Here is a 12,470-nt window from a genome sequence, read left to right on the forward strand (position 1 = left end):
AGCTACAGCACAATACAATTCGGAATGCCGGGGCAATGCCAACCACCAGCTAAAACCTGACATCAGGAACCTGTGACACGCGGAGCCAGACTCTAAAACTCAAAGACAGAGTGAGTTTTAAAGTAGGTATGTTTATTCGGCCGGACGCATGTGGGACATTTCCCCAAATACATGCGTGCCCCTTGCTTACACACGTGTTCTTTTATCCCTGGAGTGTTACATATGCATTAAGTTTCCCCATGGGTCATTTCCTGGCTCCCCTCCCTCTCCGCTCTGTATGCTAATCAGCTTGTCGGTCCTCTGCGCCTGCGCAGCTGTCTCTGGTGGTCGTCCCAGGCTTCGGGGGTCGTAAGAGGGATGAAGTAAGAATGGTCTTCTTCAGGCTGACTTTTCGACCCCACTGCTTTGCACATGCCCATTGATTTCTTGGCCACGGTCCAAGCCAGGGGCCAGGATCCATCTGTTTCCAGAACATAATGGGCCCCATTTTCAGTTGTCTTTACACCCTGTATCCTGTTTTCCATATACATTCTTTCTCCTTTTCAGGTCTCTCCTTGCTGCTCTGCACGTAGTCTCTTCCTTTCCCATAGGCCAGGATACGGTATATTCTCACGTAACCTAAGGATGTGGCCCTAAGCAATATCCATTATTTTATATGCCTATTACTATTCAATACCTTCTAATTTCTATGATTAATATCTTCTAGTTCTAACCCCATGTTTCACCTGGAGTATCTGAGGGCGCTCGGAAGGTCTGAGGAGACTCTGAGGACGCTTAGAGAGGGCTCAGAGGCTCTGAGCAGGCTCTGAGGGACTTTGAGGAGGCTCTGAGGGGGTTACGAGAGTCTGAGGGGTCTCGAAGAGTCTGAGGGGCTCTGAGGGGGCCTCGCCATGGGCGGGGCCTCGCCATGGGCGGGGCCTCGCCATGGGCGGGGCCTCGCCATGGGCGGGGCCTCGGGAGCCGCCACTGCCCATTGGCCGCTGGTCGTTTCCCGCCGTTGCAAACGCGCTCCCGGAGAGCTGTCAATCACGCCCGCTCCTCCTCCTCATTGGCTCCCGTCTGTTGTCGTTCCTGCCCCTCCCCTTCCCCGTGCAGTCTCCCTTACGCTCCACCCCTTAGGGCAGTAGCAGCGAATCAGAGCGCTGGGGGCGTGGCCTAACCAATTTCCCGGCCACCCATTGGCTACCGCATGCGGTGGGGGCGGGGTGGTGAGAGCCCGCCTGTCATGTGAGGGCGCGGTCACGTGAGCGCGGCTGTCATGGCGCTGCCCGGGGTGGTGGCGCTGCCGCTGCTGCTGCTCCTGAGCGGGGCGGCCGCGGGCTGCGGCTACCAGGTGGGACCGGGCGGCCTCGGACAGACGGACTGGGAGCACTGGGCTTTCCCGGGGACATTGGGGCAGGCGGCGGGGGGGGCTGGATAACGGAAGCTGCCGTAGGCTGAGGACACCGGGAAGGGCTGAGGGGGCACCAGAGCGATCTGAGGGAACGGGAAATGGGAGAACTGGGGGAACTGGGATGAGCTGGGGACGCTGAGGAAACGGTAACTGGCGGGCATTGGTTTTGCAACCGCTTCCGGAGCTCAACTGCCACTCCGGGGCGGCGGCGGTGGGGATCCCGGGGAGGCTCCGGGAGTGCCGCGGGCCCAGCCCGGTCTGAGCCCCCCCTAACCCCCCCCAGTCGTGTCCCCCGACCCGGCCGGACATGCTGAACGTGCACCTGGTGCCGCACTCGCACGACGACGTGGGCTGGCTCAAGACGGTGGACCAATACTACTATGGGGGTGCGTGGGGACACCGGGGGGGAAGGGACGTCCCCAGGGCTGCTGTGCAGGTGGGGGTGGTGTCACCTGAGGGAGGGACAGGTGCGGGGGGGGGGGGGTGGGGTGGGGCTGACGTGGCAAGGGGATATTGAGTGACCCCGATGGCCCCTGTGGCTACCCTTTGTCACGTGGCACTTTGTGCGTGTCCCCGCTGTCCCTTCCGGGGGCCAGCAGCCCCCAGATCCGCCCCCACCGCTATCTACAGATGTCCCCAAGATGCCACTGTGTCCCCGCTGTCCCTTCCGGGGGCCAGCACCCCCCAGATCCCCACCCCGGGATGTCCCCTGTCCCCAAGATGCCACCGTGTCCCCAGTCCTGAGTGTCCCCACAGCCCGGGCCAGGGTTTCGGGGTGACTCGGTGCCCCCCGTGCCCCGCAGTGCGGAACCGGGACCAGCACGCGGGGGTCCAGTACATCCTGGACTCGGTGGTGGCCCAGCTGGCCACCGACCCCTCGCGGCGCTTCGTCTATGCCGAGGTGGCATTCCTGGCACGCTGGTGGCGGCAGCAGGACCAGGCCACGCGCAGGCTGGTCAGGGAGCTGGTGCAGGAGGGTACGGGGCACTGGGAGTAACTGGGAGGGCCATGGGAGGCACTGGGAGGGACACTGGGGCCACTGAAAGCGACATGGGTGACCCTGGGAGGGACTGAGGGGGCACTGGGAGTGGCAATGGGGGCACTGGGAGGGACTGGGGGACACTAAAAGGGACATGGGTGACCCTGGGGGGGGTTCACTGGGACCCTGGGCTGGGGTCTGGGCTCTCTGTGACCATGTGGGGCTCATCCTGATGTGGAGGGCGGGGGGGAAGCCAAGCCTGGGGTGTCCCCTGAGGGGATTTTTGGGCTCTCTTCCCCCATCCCCCCTCCCCCAGGCCGGCTGGAGCTGGTCGGGGGGGGTTGGTGCATGAGCGACGAGGCAGCGGCGCACTACGGGGGGGCCCTGGAGCAGCTGGCCCTAGGCCGGCGCTTCCTGCGCCGCCTCTTCGGGGCCTGCGGCACGCCCCGCGTGGCCTGGCAGATCGACCCCTTCGGCCACGCCCGCGAGCTGGCTGCCACCTTCGCCCAGGTGGGGCAACCCCTGGAACCCCGCCCGGGAGCTTCACCTGCATCCCCAGAGCTTCCCTGGGATCCCCAGATCACCCTCGGGATCCCCAAACCTTCCCTTGCATCCCCGAATCAACCTCGGGATCCCCAAATCACCCTCGGCACCCCCAGACCTTCCCCTGCATCCCGAAATCTTCCCTTGTGTCCCCAAACCACCCTCGGGATCCCCCAACCTTCCCCTTGCACCCCAAAACCTTCCCTGGCACTCCTAACCTTCTCAGCACCCCCAAACTCCCCTTTGGCATTCCCAAAAACCCCCCTGTGCCCCCAGATGGGCTACAATGGGCTCTTTGTGGGGTGTTGGGGACCCCCATGAGCCCAGTGACCCCTGTGCCCCCCAGATGGGCTACGATGGGCTCTTCGTGGGCCGTGTGGACCACCAGGACAAGTGGGCACGGCTGCAGCGCCGGGAGCTGGAGCTGCTCTGGAGGGGCAGCACTAGCCTAGCCCCCCCCCACGCCGACATCTTCACCGGTGACCCCCCCGGAACCCCCAAACTGCCCCCTGTCCCCCCGCAGTGACCCCCACACTGCCCCCTGTCCCCTCCCCTCCTGTCCCCTGCCATCCCTTCCCAAGGCTTTATCCCTTGTCCCTTCCCAGGACTGACCCCAGCCCCTCCCACTTGTCCCCATCCACGTCATCCCAGTGTCCCCAGCCCCTCCCATCCCCATCCATGCCAGCCCCAGTGTCCCCAACCCCTCCCTCCTGTCCCCATGGTGTCCCCATGGGTGTCCCCAGCCCCTCCCATCCCCATCCATGCCAGCCCCAGTGTCCCCAACCCCTCCCTCCTGTCCCCATGGTGTCCCCTTCCCATTTCTCCCCCTTCACCCCATCCCAGCCACGTCCCCTGTCCCCCCGGTCCTGGTGGCCGGGGAGGTGACGCTGCTGTCCCCAGGGATCCTGCCCAACGTGTACAACCCCCCCACGGGCCTGTGTTGGGACCAGCTCTGCACCGACCCCCCCGTGGTGGACAGCGACGGCCCCGAGCGCAATGTGGACTCCGTGGTCACCTCCTTCCTGGAGGCGGCGGCCACCCAGGTCCTGCCAGGGGGACAGGGGGGCTGGGACCCCCGGGGATGGGGTTCCCAAAGGTCCCTGTCCCCTGGGGTGGGGTCCCTGCACGTCCCTGTCCCCTGGGATGGGATTCCTGGGTGTCCCTCTCCCCTGGGGTGGAGTTCCCAGGTGTCCCTGGCTGTTCCTGTGCTCCAGGCAGGGGTCCTGAGTTGTGTCCCCCTCCCCAGGCCCAGCAGTACCGCACCAACCACATCCTGATGACCATGGGCTCTGACTTCCACTACGAGAACGCCCACCTGTGGTTCAAGAACCTGGACAAGCTCATTGCCCATGCCAACGCCCGGGTGAGGGGCTGGCCCCAAACCCCCCCAGTGTCCCCAAACCCCTCCTGGTGTCCCCAACCCCCTCGGGCCGTCCATGACCCCCACTCTGTTCCCAGCAAGCCAACGGCAGCCGTGTCCACGCCCTGTACTCCACCCCCTCCTGTTACCTGTGGGAGCTGCACCGTGCCAACCTCACCTGGTGAGGGGCGGGGCCGAGGGGCAGGTGGGATGGATGGACAGACGGACAGACAGCTGGGGTGTCCCCTAGGCCCCTGAAGACAGACGATTTCTTCCCCTACTCGGACGGGCCCCACCAGTTCTGGACTGGCTTCTTCAGCAGCCGCCCGGCCTTCAAGGGCTACGAGCGGCTCAGCGGCGGCTTCCTGCAGGTGGGGGGCACCTGGGCACCCCTACAAGCCTTGGGGACCCCCCTCTCGGGCAGCAGGGACCCCCTCAGACACCGATTCTGCCCCCTCAGATCTGCAGCCAGCTGGAAGCCCTAGCAGGGCCCTCGGCACGGGACGGTCCCTATGGTCCTGGGGACAGCTCTGTGCTCCGTGAGTACCTGGGGGGACACCTGGAGGGGACCTGGGGAACCCCAAAGCCCCCTGACACCCCCTTTTCCCCTCCCCCAAGGTGAGGCCGTGGCCGTGGCCCAGCACCACGACGCCGTGGCCGGCACCGAGAGGCAGCACGTAGCCAACGACTACGCCCGGCAGCTGGCCAAGGGCTGGGACAGCTGCCAGGTGAGCCCCACACCTTCCTGGGGGTCCAGGTGGGGTTTGGGGGACAAGGGCAGGGCTGGGGATGAGCCAGTGACCCCCCCCAAATTCCGGCCACCCCCGGCAGGTGCTGGTGGCCAACGCCCTGTCCCTCCTGGGGGGCACCAAGGAGCCCCTCGTGTTCTGCAATGCCCTCAACATCAGCGTGTGCCCCCTCAGCGAGACCACCCCTCACGTGAGCACCTAGTGGGGGGGCTTTGGGGGTGTGCTCCAGGGGTCCCCAGGGACTGACATCCCTCCCTTCACCGTGTGACCCCTCCCCAGTTCACCGTGATCCTCTACAACCCCCTGGCCTGGGGTGTGACCTGGCCCGTGCGGCTGCCGGTCAGGGCCACCTCCTATGCTGTGACTGACCCTCAGGGCCAGCCCGTGGCCAGCCAGGTGAGCCGGGGCTCCCCTAGCCCACCTGTACCCACCAAGCCTGCCCCCCCACCCCCCCCCCCCCGTGACCCCTGGCACCCCCTCACCTGCCCCCTCACCCCCCCCATAGGTGGTCCCGGTGTCCCGCGTGACCCAGCAGCTGCGGGGCGGTGCCGGGGGGGCCCCGGGGGAGCTCCTGTTCCAGGCCTGGGCCCCCCCGTTGGGGTTCAGCACCTTTCAGGTGAAGCAGCTGAGCCCGGGGGCCCCCTGGGACCCCCCCAGGTGGCCCTCGGGGGACCCAGAGCCACAGCTCGAGAACGAGGTGAGGGGACACTGGGGAGGGACGTGCATCTGGGGGAGTGGCTGGGCAGTGGGGGGTGAGTCCCAGCTCCCAGTTAAACCAGTTGGGGGGTGACTGGGTGGCCTGGGGAGGTGTGGGGGAGTGACCTACCTGTGTCCCCCCCTACCTCCAGCACCTGCGGGTCCGGTTCGACCCTGTCACAGGGCACCTGCTGGAGATCCAGAACCTGGCCAAGGGCTTCTCACTGCCCGTCTTCCAGAGCTTTTACTGGTGAGTCTGGGGATACCCCCGGTGGGTTTTGGGGGGGGGTCCCCAGCTGGGGGATCCCCCTGAGCTCCCCTGGTCCCCCCAGGTACAACGCCAGCGCTGGGGACGGGCTGAGCCCCCAGGCCTCGGGTGCTTACATCTTCCGGCCCAACGCCTCCGCGCCCATCCCTGTGGCCAAACGCGCGGCCACGCGCCTGCTCAAGGTGGGCGGGGGTCCCGGGGGTGTCCCCCCTTGGGTTTGGGGGTGGAGGTCTCCAGATGTCGCTGAGTGTCCCTGTGTGCCTCCAGACGGCGCTGGTGCAGGAGCTGCACCAGAACTTCTCGGCGTGGTGCTCGCAGGTGCTGCGGCTGCGCCCAGGGCAGCCCTACCTGGAGCTGGAGTGGACCGTGGGGCCCATCCCCGTGGCGTGAGTCTGGGCAGGGGTCTCAGGACCCCCCAGACCTCCCCTGGGGACCCCCTGGTGATGACACCCCTGTCCCCCTCCCCAGGGATGGGCTGGGCAAGGAGGTCATCAGCCGCTTCGAGACCCCGCTGCGCACGGCCGGGCTCTTCTACACCGACTCCAACGGGCGCCAGGTGCTGCAGCGCAGGTGAGGGGGCTCAGGTGACCCCCGGGACCCCCCCAGGCACTCCACAGGACCCCTGTGACACCCCCCCCTCCCGGGTCCCCCCAGGCGTGACTACCGGCCCACCTGGAACCTGAGCCAGAGCGAGCCCGTGGCAGGGAATTATTATCCTGTGAACACCCGGATCTTCATCAAGGTACCGGGGCTGGGCTGGGCACACCTGGGGCTGGGCAGGGCACACCTGGGCCCTGCCCCACCCTCCTCACACCTGTCCCACCTGGGCAGGACGAGAAGGTGCAACTGACGGTGCTGACAGATCGCTCCCAGGGCGGCAGCAGCATCCTGGACGGGTCCCTGGAGCTCATGGTGAGCCAGGGACGCCTCTGGGGGGGGACCCCGAGGGAGGGGACACCGGTGACATCACCTGCATCCCCTCCAGGTGCACCGGCGGCTACTGAATGATGACAACCGGGGGCTGGGGGAGCCGCTGGACGAGCCCGGGGCCGACGGGCGGGGCCTGGTGGTGCGGGGCCGGCACCTGGTGCTGCTGGACATGGCAGCGGCCGCGGCCGACCAGCACCGGCCACGGGCACAGGAGATGGTGACGTCACCATCCGTGGTGCTGGCACCCGGCCCGGGGCCTCACCTGCGCCAGGTGAGCAGGGAGGGGTGTGTGGGGTCACCTGTGCCAGGTGAGCGGGGCGCGCTCTCCCGGCTCACCTGCCCGTCCCTCCGCGCAGTTCTCGGCGCTGCGGCGGGCGCTGCCCCCCGGCCTGCACCTGCTGACGGTGGAGCCGCGCGGCGCCGGGGCCGTCCTGCTGCGCCTCGAGCACCTGTTCGAGCGCGGGGAGAGCCGCAACGGCTCCCGGCCCCTCAGCGTGGACCTGACGGTCAGCACGGGGGTCCTGACTGGCAACGGGGGTCTGGGGGGCACTGCCGGGGAGGGAGGTGAGGCTTTGGGGTCACCTCTGCCAGGTGAAAGGGAGGGGTTGTGGAGTCATCGGTGCCAGGTGACCGTTTTGGGGGTCCTGAGGCTGCTCCAGGGGGTCTGGGACGGCTCCCAGGGTGCCCCTCCCTCATTCAGCCTCCTGCAGCCCCTGGGGTGGGGTTGGGGAGGGTCTGGGGGGTCTCTGACAGCCCCCCCCAGCCTGGGCTGGTGTTTGGGGCGACTCTGGGGGAAAGGTCTCTGACAGCCCCCCACCCCCAGACCCTTTTCTCGGCCTTCACCATCACCTCAGTGCAGGAGATGGCTCTGGGGGGGGACATCCCCCTGCACAGCGTGTCCCGCCTGCTCTGGAACACAGCCACAGGTACCAGGGCCTCTGGTGGTCCGGGGGGGGGGGGGGTCTCAGCCCTCAGCCCCATCACCTCACAGCCCTCCTTACCCCCCCAGGCACCCCCAAACCCCGGCCGCTGGCCAGGCTGGACCCGCAGTGCGTGAGGCTGGAGCCAATGGAGATCCGCACCTTCCTGGCCTCCGTGCGCTACGAGGGGCCCAGGGAGGGGCAGGGGGGGTCCTGAGCCGCCCCCACCCCCCAAAAAAAAGTCCATTAAACCCCTCTGAGTTTGATCAAACGTCCTTTAATGGGGGGCAGCCAGCGCGGGCTCGTGGGAGTAGCAGCACTGCTCACCTTGGGGACAGGTGCCCTGTGAGGGGGGACAATAAAGGGGGGGGGGGGGTTGGAACCTGCCCCAACCCCCCCCCCCATGCATTCACAGACTCCCCCCTCTTATTCCTGGACATCCCCCCCAAATTTCCAGACCCTCTGCCCCTATTCCCAGGCACCGCCTTTTTATTCCCAACCCCTCCCATTTTATTTCCCCAAAGCCTTTCTTCCTTTATTTCGTGACTCCCCCCTCGTTCCTGGACACCAACCCCCCCCCCCCCCCCCCCATTCCCACACTCCCTGTGCATATTTTAGGTATTCCCTGTTTACTGTGGGGACCCCTCCCCACCTCCTTGAAGCGTTTGCAGGGGAATTGTTTCAGCCTGGTCCCGTCCGGCCGCTGCGTCCGCTTGTTCTGCAGCCGCTCCCGCTTCTCCTGCAGGGAGGGGGCGATGCCCCCCCTGGAAAGGCTGGGAATGAGCCGGGAACCACCCCCCCCAAAAAGGGGAGAGGGCGAGGGGCACCTCCCCCAAAAAGGATGGAGCGAGGGGTTCATCCCTTCCCCTTTCTTGGGGTGATTTATGCCCCACCCCAAGTGAAAAAAGGGGGGAATGTCCCCCTTGAGAAGGGTGGGGGGCACCTGGACCCCCAAAGCAGTCCCTGCCCCCAGGCCTCACCCAGGCTTGGCCCTGGCCTTGGGACCCTGGGACCCCCAAAAAGCCTCAGGGTTCTCCGGGAATCGCTTCAAGCCGCGCTTCCGGGAGCTGGGGTTGGCGTCCTCGTGCAGGGCGAAGGAAGCCTGGAGCCTGGGATGGGGGTAATTGGGAAGTTGAGGGGGGGGGGTCGTCAGGGGCTTTGGGGTGCCTGGGGTTCCCCCAAACCCCACCCCATGCCAGGGGTCCTACGTGGGCTCCACCGAGAGGATCCGGGCGGCCGGGCTGGAGTCTGGGAGCCGCTCCCGCTTCAGCCGGGTGGAGCTTGGCCTGGGATAAATAGGGAAAAAGGGGGGTAAAAGTGGGAAAGGGGAGGTGGGAAAAGGGGGTTCAGCCCCCCCATGAGCGTGGAGAGGGGTTCCTGAGCCCCCTCCTCACCCAGCAGCGCATGATGTCCCAGAGCACAGCTGGCGGCGCATCCGTCTTAACGGCGTTGCGGCAGGCATGGGACAGCGAGACCCGGAACCCCGCATGCAGCAGGGCTGACCTGGGGGGACAGAGGAGTTTGGGGGGACCAGGATGGGGTTTGGGGGTGCCTGAAAGGGTTTGTGGGGGCCGGGAAGGGGTTTGGGAGTCCCTGAGGGGGTTTAGGGGTCCTAAAGGGGTTTTGGGGTTCCTGAAGGGGGGTTCAAGGTGTCCCTGAAGGAGTTTGGGGGTCCCTGAGGGGGTTTGGGGGGGCCAGGATGGGGTTTAAGATTCCCTGAGGGGGTTTAGGGGATCCCTAAAGGGATTTGGGGTCCTTGAGGGGATTTGGGGGAAGTCCTGGGGCGAATTTGAGGGTCCCTGAGCGGGTTTGGGAGGCCCAGGACAGGGTCTGCAGTTCCCTGAAGGGGTTTGGGGGGCCCTGAGGGGGTTTGGGGGGGTCCCTAAAGGGGTCTGGGGGTCCCTGAGGGTGTTTAGGGGGTCCCTAAAGGGGTTTGGGGGTCCCCACCTGAGCTGCAGCAGGGAGGGCGTGTTGCTGCGGATGGTGCTGCTCAGCCCGTCCAGGGTGTAGTACAGCGGGACATCACTCAGCTCCTGCCCCACAAGCAGCCTCACTGTCACGGCCAGCCCCACAACTGGGGTGTCCCCACAATTAGGGGTGTCCCCCCCCAGTCCCGGGGTGTCCCCCCAACTGGGGTATCCCCCGTGTCACCTCGGCGATAACGTTCAGCATCCCCCGCATGCGCGGCTCCGTCGAGAAGCGCCCGGGGCTTCGCTCCAGCGCCGCCAGCACCCCCTCCACGAAGGCGGGGTCATGCAGGGGCTCAGCCCACACGGGGCCACCCACCTTTAGAAGGGGGAAAAAGGGGGTTCAGGGCCTCATTTGGGGTGCTGAGGTGTTGGGGGGGGTGGGGCTACATGCACCTGGTGGCGCTGCTGGCAGAACTCGCAGGTGGGACCCACGGGCGGCCCCGTGGCTGCGCTGTACTTGAAGCTGGAGGAGAAGGAGACGTGGTCACCAGCCCCCCCGCAAAGGGATCGTGGGGACCCTCCAAGGGTCTCGAGGAACCCCAAAATCGCTCGGGGTCAGGGAGAGGAGCGGGGGGCCGTACCCGCTGCCGTGCGTCATGGCCCTGCCCAGGCGCTGTAAGTGGTGCGAGCCACACCCTGTGCAGTGGAACACCAGCGCCTGCTTGCTGCGGGGAAAACGGGGTCAAGGCGGCTCTGGGGCAGCACAGAGGCCCCCCCCAAGCCCCTCGGGGGACCCCTCCTCACCTGGCCGAGGCCTTGACCTTGGCCTGGCCCGTGAAGACCCTGACGAAGACGCGCACGTAGAAGTCGGCGCTGACCGACAGCAGCGGCACCACAAAGCGCTGGTAGCAGTTGGCGCGGAGGTCGAGGCTGTGCAGGACGATCCGCAGGGCCTGGCGAGGGACAGAGAGGACAGGGGGACATGGGACACCCCCTGGAGCACCCCCCCGGGGACAGGGGACCCCCCCAGCACTCACCATCTCGTGGCAGAACTTGCCCTTCAGGGACACGGCGCCGTATTTGCTGTAGCAGGTCTCGGCGCTGTTGCCGGCCATCACTGCCATGTCCGTGCAGGTCACGCACAGCAGCCCTGGCAAACTGGGGTTCAGGGGGGCCTGGGGAGGGTTTGGGGGGTCCCCAGGAGCCCCCCCAGACTCACCCCCCTCGCTCACGGCCTGCACGGCCGCATCCAGGAAGGGCGCAGGGCTCCCGTAGGGGTCCAGGTCGATGACGTCGAACGGTTCCCGCTGGGCTTTGCTTTGGTACATCAACATCCTGGGGGGGACACGGGGGGTCCCCACAGCCCCCCCGGACACTCAGCACCCCTTTGGGGTCCCCCCGGGACACCGCCAGCCTTGGTGACCCCCTCAGTGTGGTCCCAGCCCTGGGGGGGCAGGGCAGTCCCTGATGCCTCTTGGGGACATCGGGATCGGTTTCTGGGGCAAAAGGGTCATGGGGGACCCCCCAAGTCCCCCCAGAGACCCCAAACGGGGGCAGGAGGTGTTGGGATTCCATGGGGACACTTTGGGGACACCTTCCAGCACAGCCCCAAAGCCCTGGGCAGAACTGGGGGCTCAGCCCTGTTCCCAGTGGGATTTGGGCTCACCTGGCATCGGCCAGCCGGGGCGTGACCAGCTCCCCGACGCCGTTACGTGCCACGTTGCGGGCCATCAGCTCGGTTGCCCTCGCGGAGCAGTCGCTGGCCACCACGGCCCCGAGCCCCGGCACCTCCCGGGCGAAGCGCACGGAGCGCAGCCCCGAGGCCGCCAGCGCCTCCAGCACGCCGCAGCCCCCCCTGGGGGGGGCACAGGGGGTGTCAGGGACCCCCCAAAACCCCCCAGGGGCATGGGGGGGGGGGGTGTCAGGGGGTGCCCGGGCCCCCTCCCCTCCCAAAACCCCCCGACCCCTCCCCCACCTCACAGGCCTCTCCCGGCCGTGCCGTCCGTGGGGTCTCGGGGGCTGCTTGGGGGTCCCCGGCCTCGGGGGGGCTTTGGGGGCTCCCCCCCAGCTCCTCCTCCCTGGAAGGATGACTGGAAAAGAGGGGGGGGGTCAGGGAACCCCGAAAAGGGGGTCGGGGAGGGGAGGAGGGGGATGAGGACCCCCGCAAAGGTGCCATACCCCGAATTCCTTTGGGGGCGCAGCTGGAGCCGAGCGAATTCTGTCAGGACGGCGCAGCTGGGGAGGGCAGGGGGTGGTCAGGGATCCCCCGGGGGGGTGACACCCCAAAACCCTCCAGGATCACCCCAAAACCCCCTCCAGGGCAGCCCAGAACCCCCCCAGAACCCCAACCCCCCCCCAAGATGACCCCAGACACCCAAAACCTTCCTGGGATAACCCCAGGATCATCCCAGAACCCCAAAACCTCCCCAGGACCCTCCCCAGACCCGCCCAAGCCCCACCGGGACTCCCCAGGACCCCCCCAGAGCCCCCCAGGACCCTCCCAGCCCCCCGGCTCACGTGAGGTCGCGGTTGAAGCCTTGCACGGGGTTGTAGAACACCTCGTTGGCGCTGGGGAAGACGATGGTGGCCCGGCCCTCGGTGATCAGCGTCTCGCCGCTACCGGGGGGGCCCCCTTCGCTTTGGGGGGGTCCCGCCGAGCCCGGCGGGGTCGTCCCCCGAGCCCGGGGGGGTCGCCAAGCCGTTGGGGGAAGCGCCGTCCATG

At 67.2% G+C, this 12,470-nt stretch overlaps 2 protein-coding genes across 3 annotated transcripts; one reads left to right on the plus strand and one right to left on the minus strand.

Moving 5' to 3' along the window:
• Positions 1-1,183: 1,183 nt before the first annotated feature.
• Positions 1,184-8,083, plus strand: MAN2B1 (mannosidase alpha class 2B member 1). The gene is made up of 24 exons (XM_068178936.1): positions 1,184-1,333; positions 1,677-1,779; positions 2,197-2,370; positions 2,689-2,882; positions 3,262-3,394; positions 3,816-3,958; positions 4,162-4,278; positions 4,374-4,456; positions 4,526-4,646; positions 4,736-4,814; positions 4,894-5,003; positions 5,107-5,214; positions 5,304-5,420; positions 5,530-5,721; positions 5,873-5,970; positions 6,053-6,170; positions 6,256-6,374; positions 6,457-6,558; positions 6,643-6,730; positions 6,820-6,900; positions 6,974-7,189; positions 7,275-7,424; positions 7,742-7,844; positions 7,928-8,083. Exons 1-24 carry the CDS (start codon positions 1,259-1,261, stop codon positions 8,053-8,055), a joined length of 2,952 nt encoding a protein of 983 aa, XP_068035037.1. The 5' UTR covers positions 1,184-1,258; the 3' UTR covers positions 8,056-8,083.
• A 16-nt stretch (positions 8,084-8,099) lies between these two features.
• On the minus strand, positions 8,100-11,618 carry TRMT1 (tRNA methyltransferase 1). Of its 2 annotated transcripts, XM_068178938.1 has the most exons (13): positions 11,415-11,618; positions 10,968-11,083; positions 10,786-10,898; positions 10,553-10,701; positions 10,390-10,473; positions 10,202-10,271; positions 9,990-10,124; positions 9,786-9,871; positions 9,222-9,341; positions 9,047-9,124; positions 8,819-8,947; positions 8,491-8,602; positions 8,100-8,181 (listed from the first exon to the last, which is right to left on the minus strand). In XM_068178938.1, exons 1-13 carry the CDS (start codon positions 11,477-11,479, stop codon positions 8,116-8,118), a joined length of 1,323 nt encoding a protein of 440 aa, XP_068035039.1. In that variant the 5' UTR covers positions 11,480-11,618; the 3' UTR covers positions 8,100-8,115. The 2 variants fall into 2 exon arrangements, with proteins under 2 accessions (XP_068035039.1, XP_068035038.1); XM_068178937.1 differs by lacking the exon at positions 8,100-8,181 and having other exon boundaries at positions 9,233-9,341; positions 11,415-11,604.
• Between the last annotated feature and the right edge of the window lie 852 nt (positions 11,619-12,470).

Source organism: Anomalospiza imberbis, unplaced genomic scaffold, assembly GCF_031753505.1.
Source record: "Anomalospiza imberbis isolate Cuckoo-Finch-1a 21T00152 unplaced genomic scaffold, ASM3175350v1 scaffold_628, whole genome shotgun sequence".
Taxonomy (NCBI): Eukaryota; Metazoa; Chordata; class Aves; order Passeriformes; family Viduidae; genus Anomalospiza; species Anomalospiza imberbis.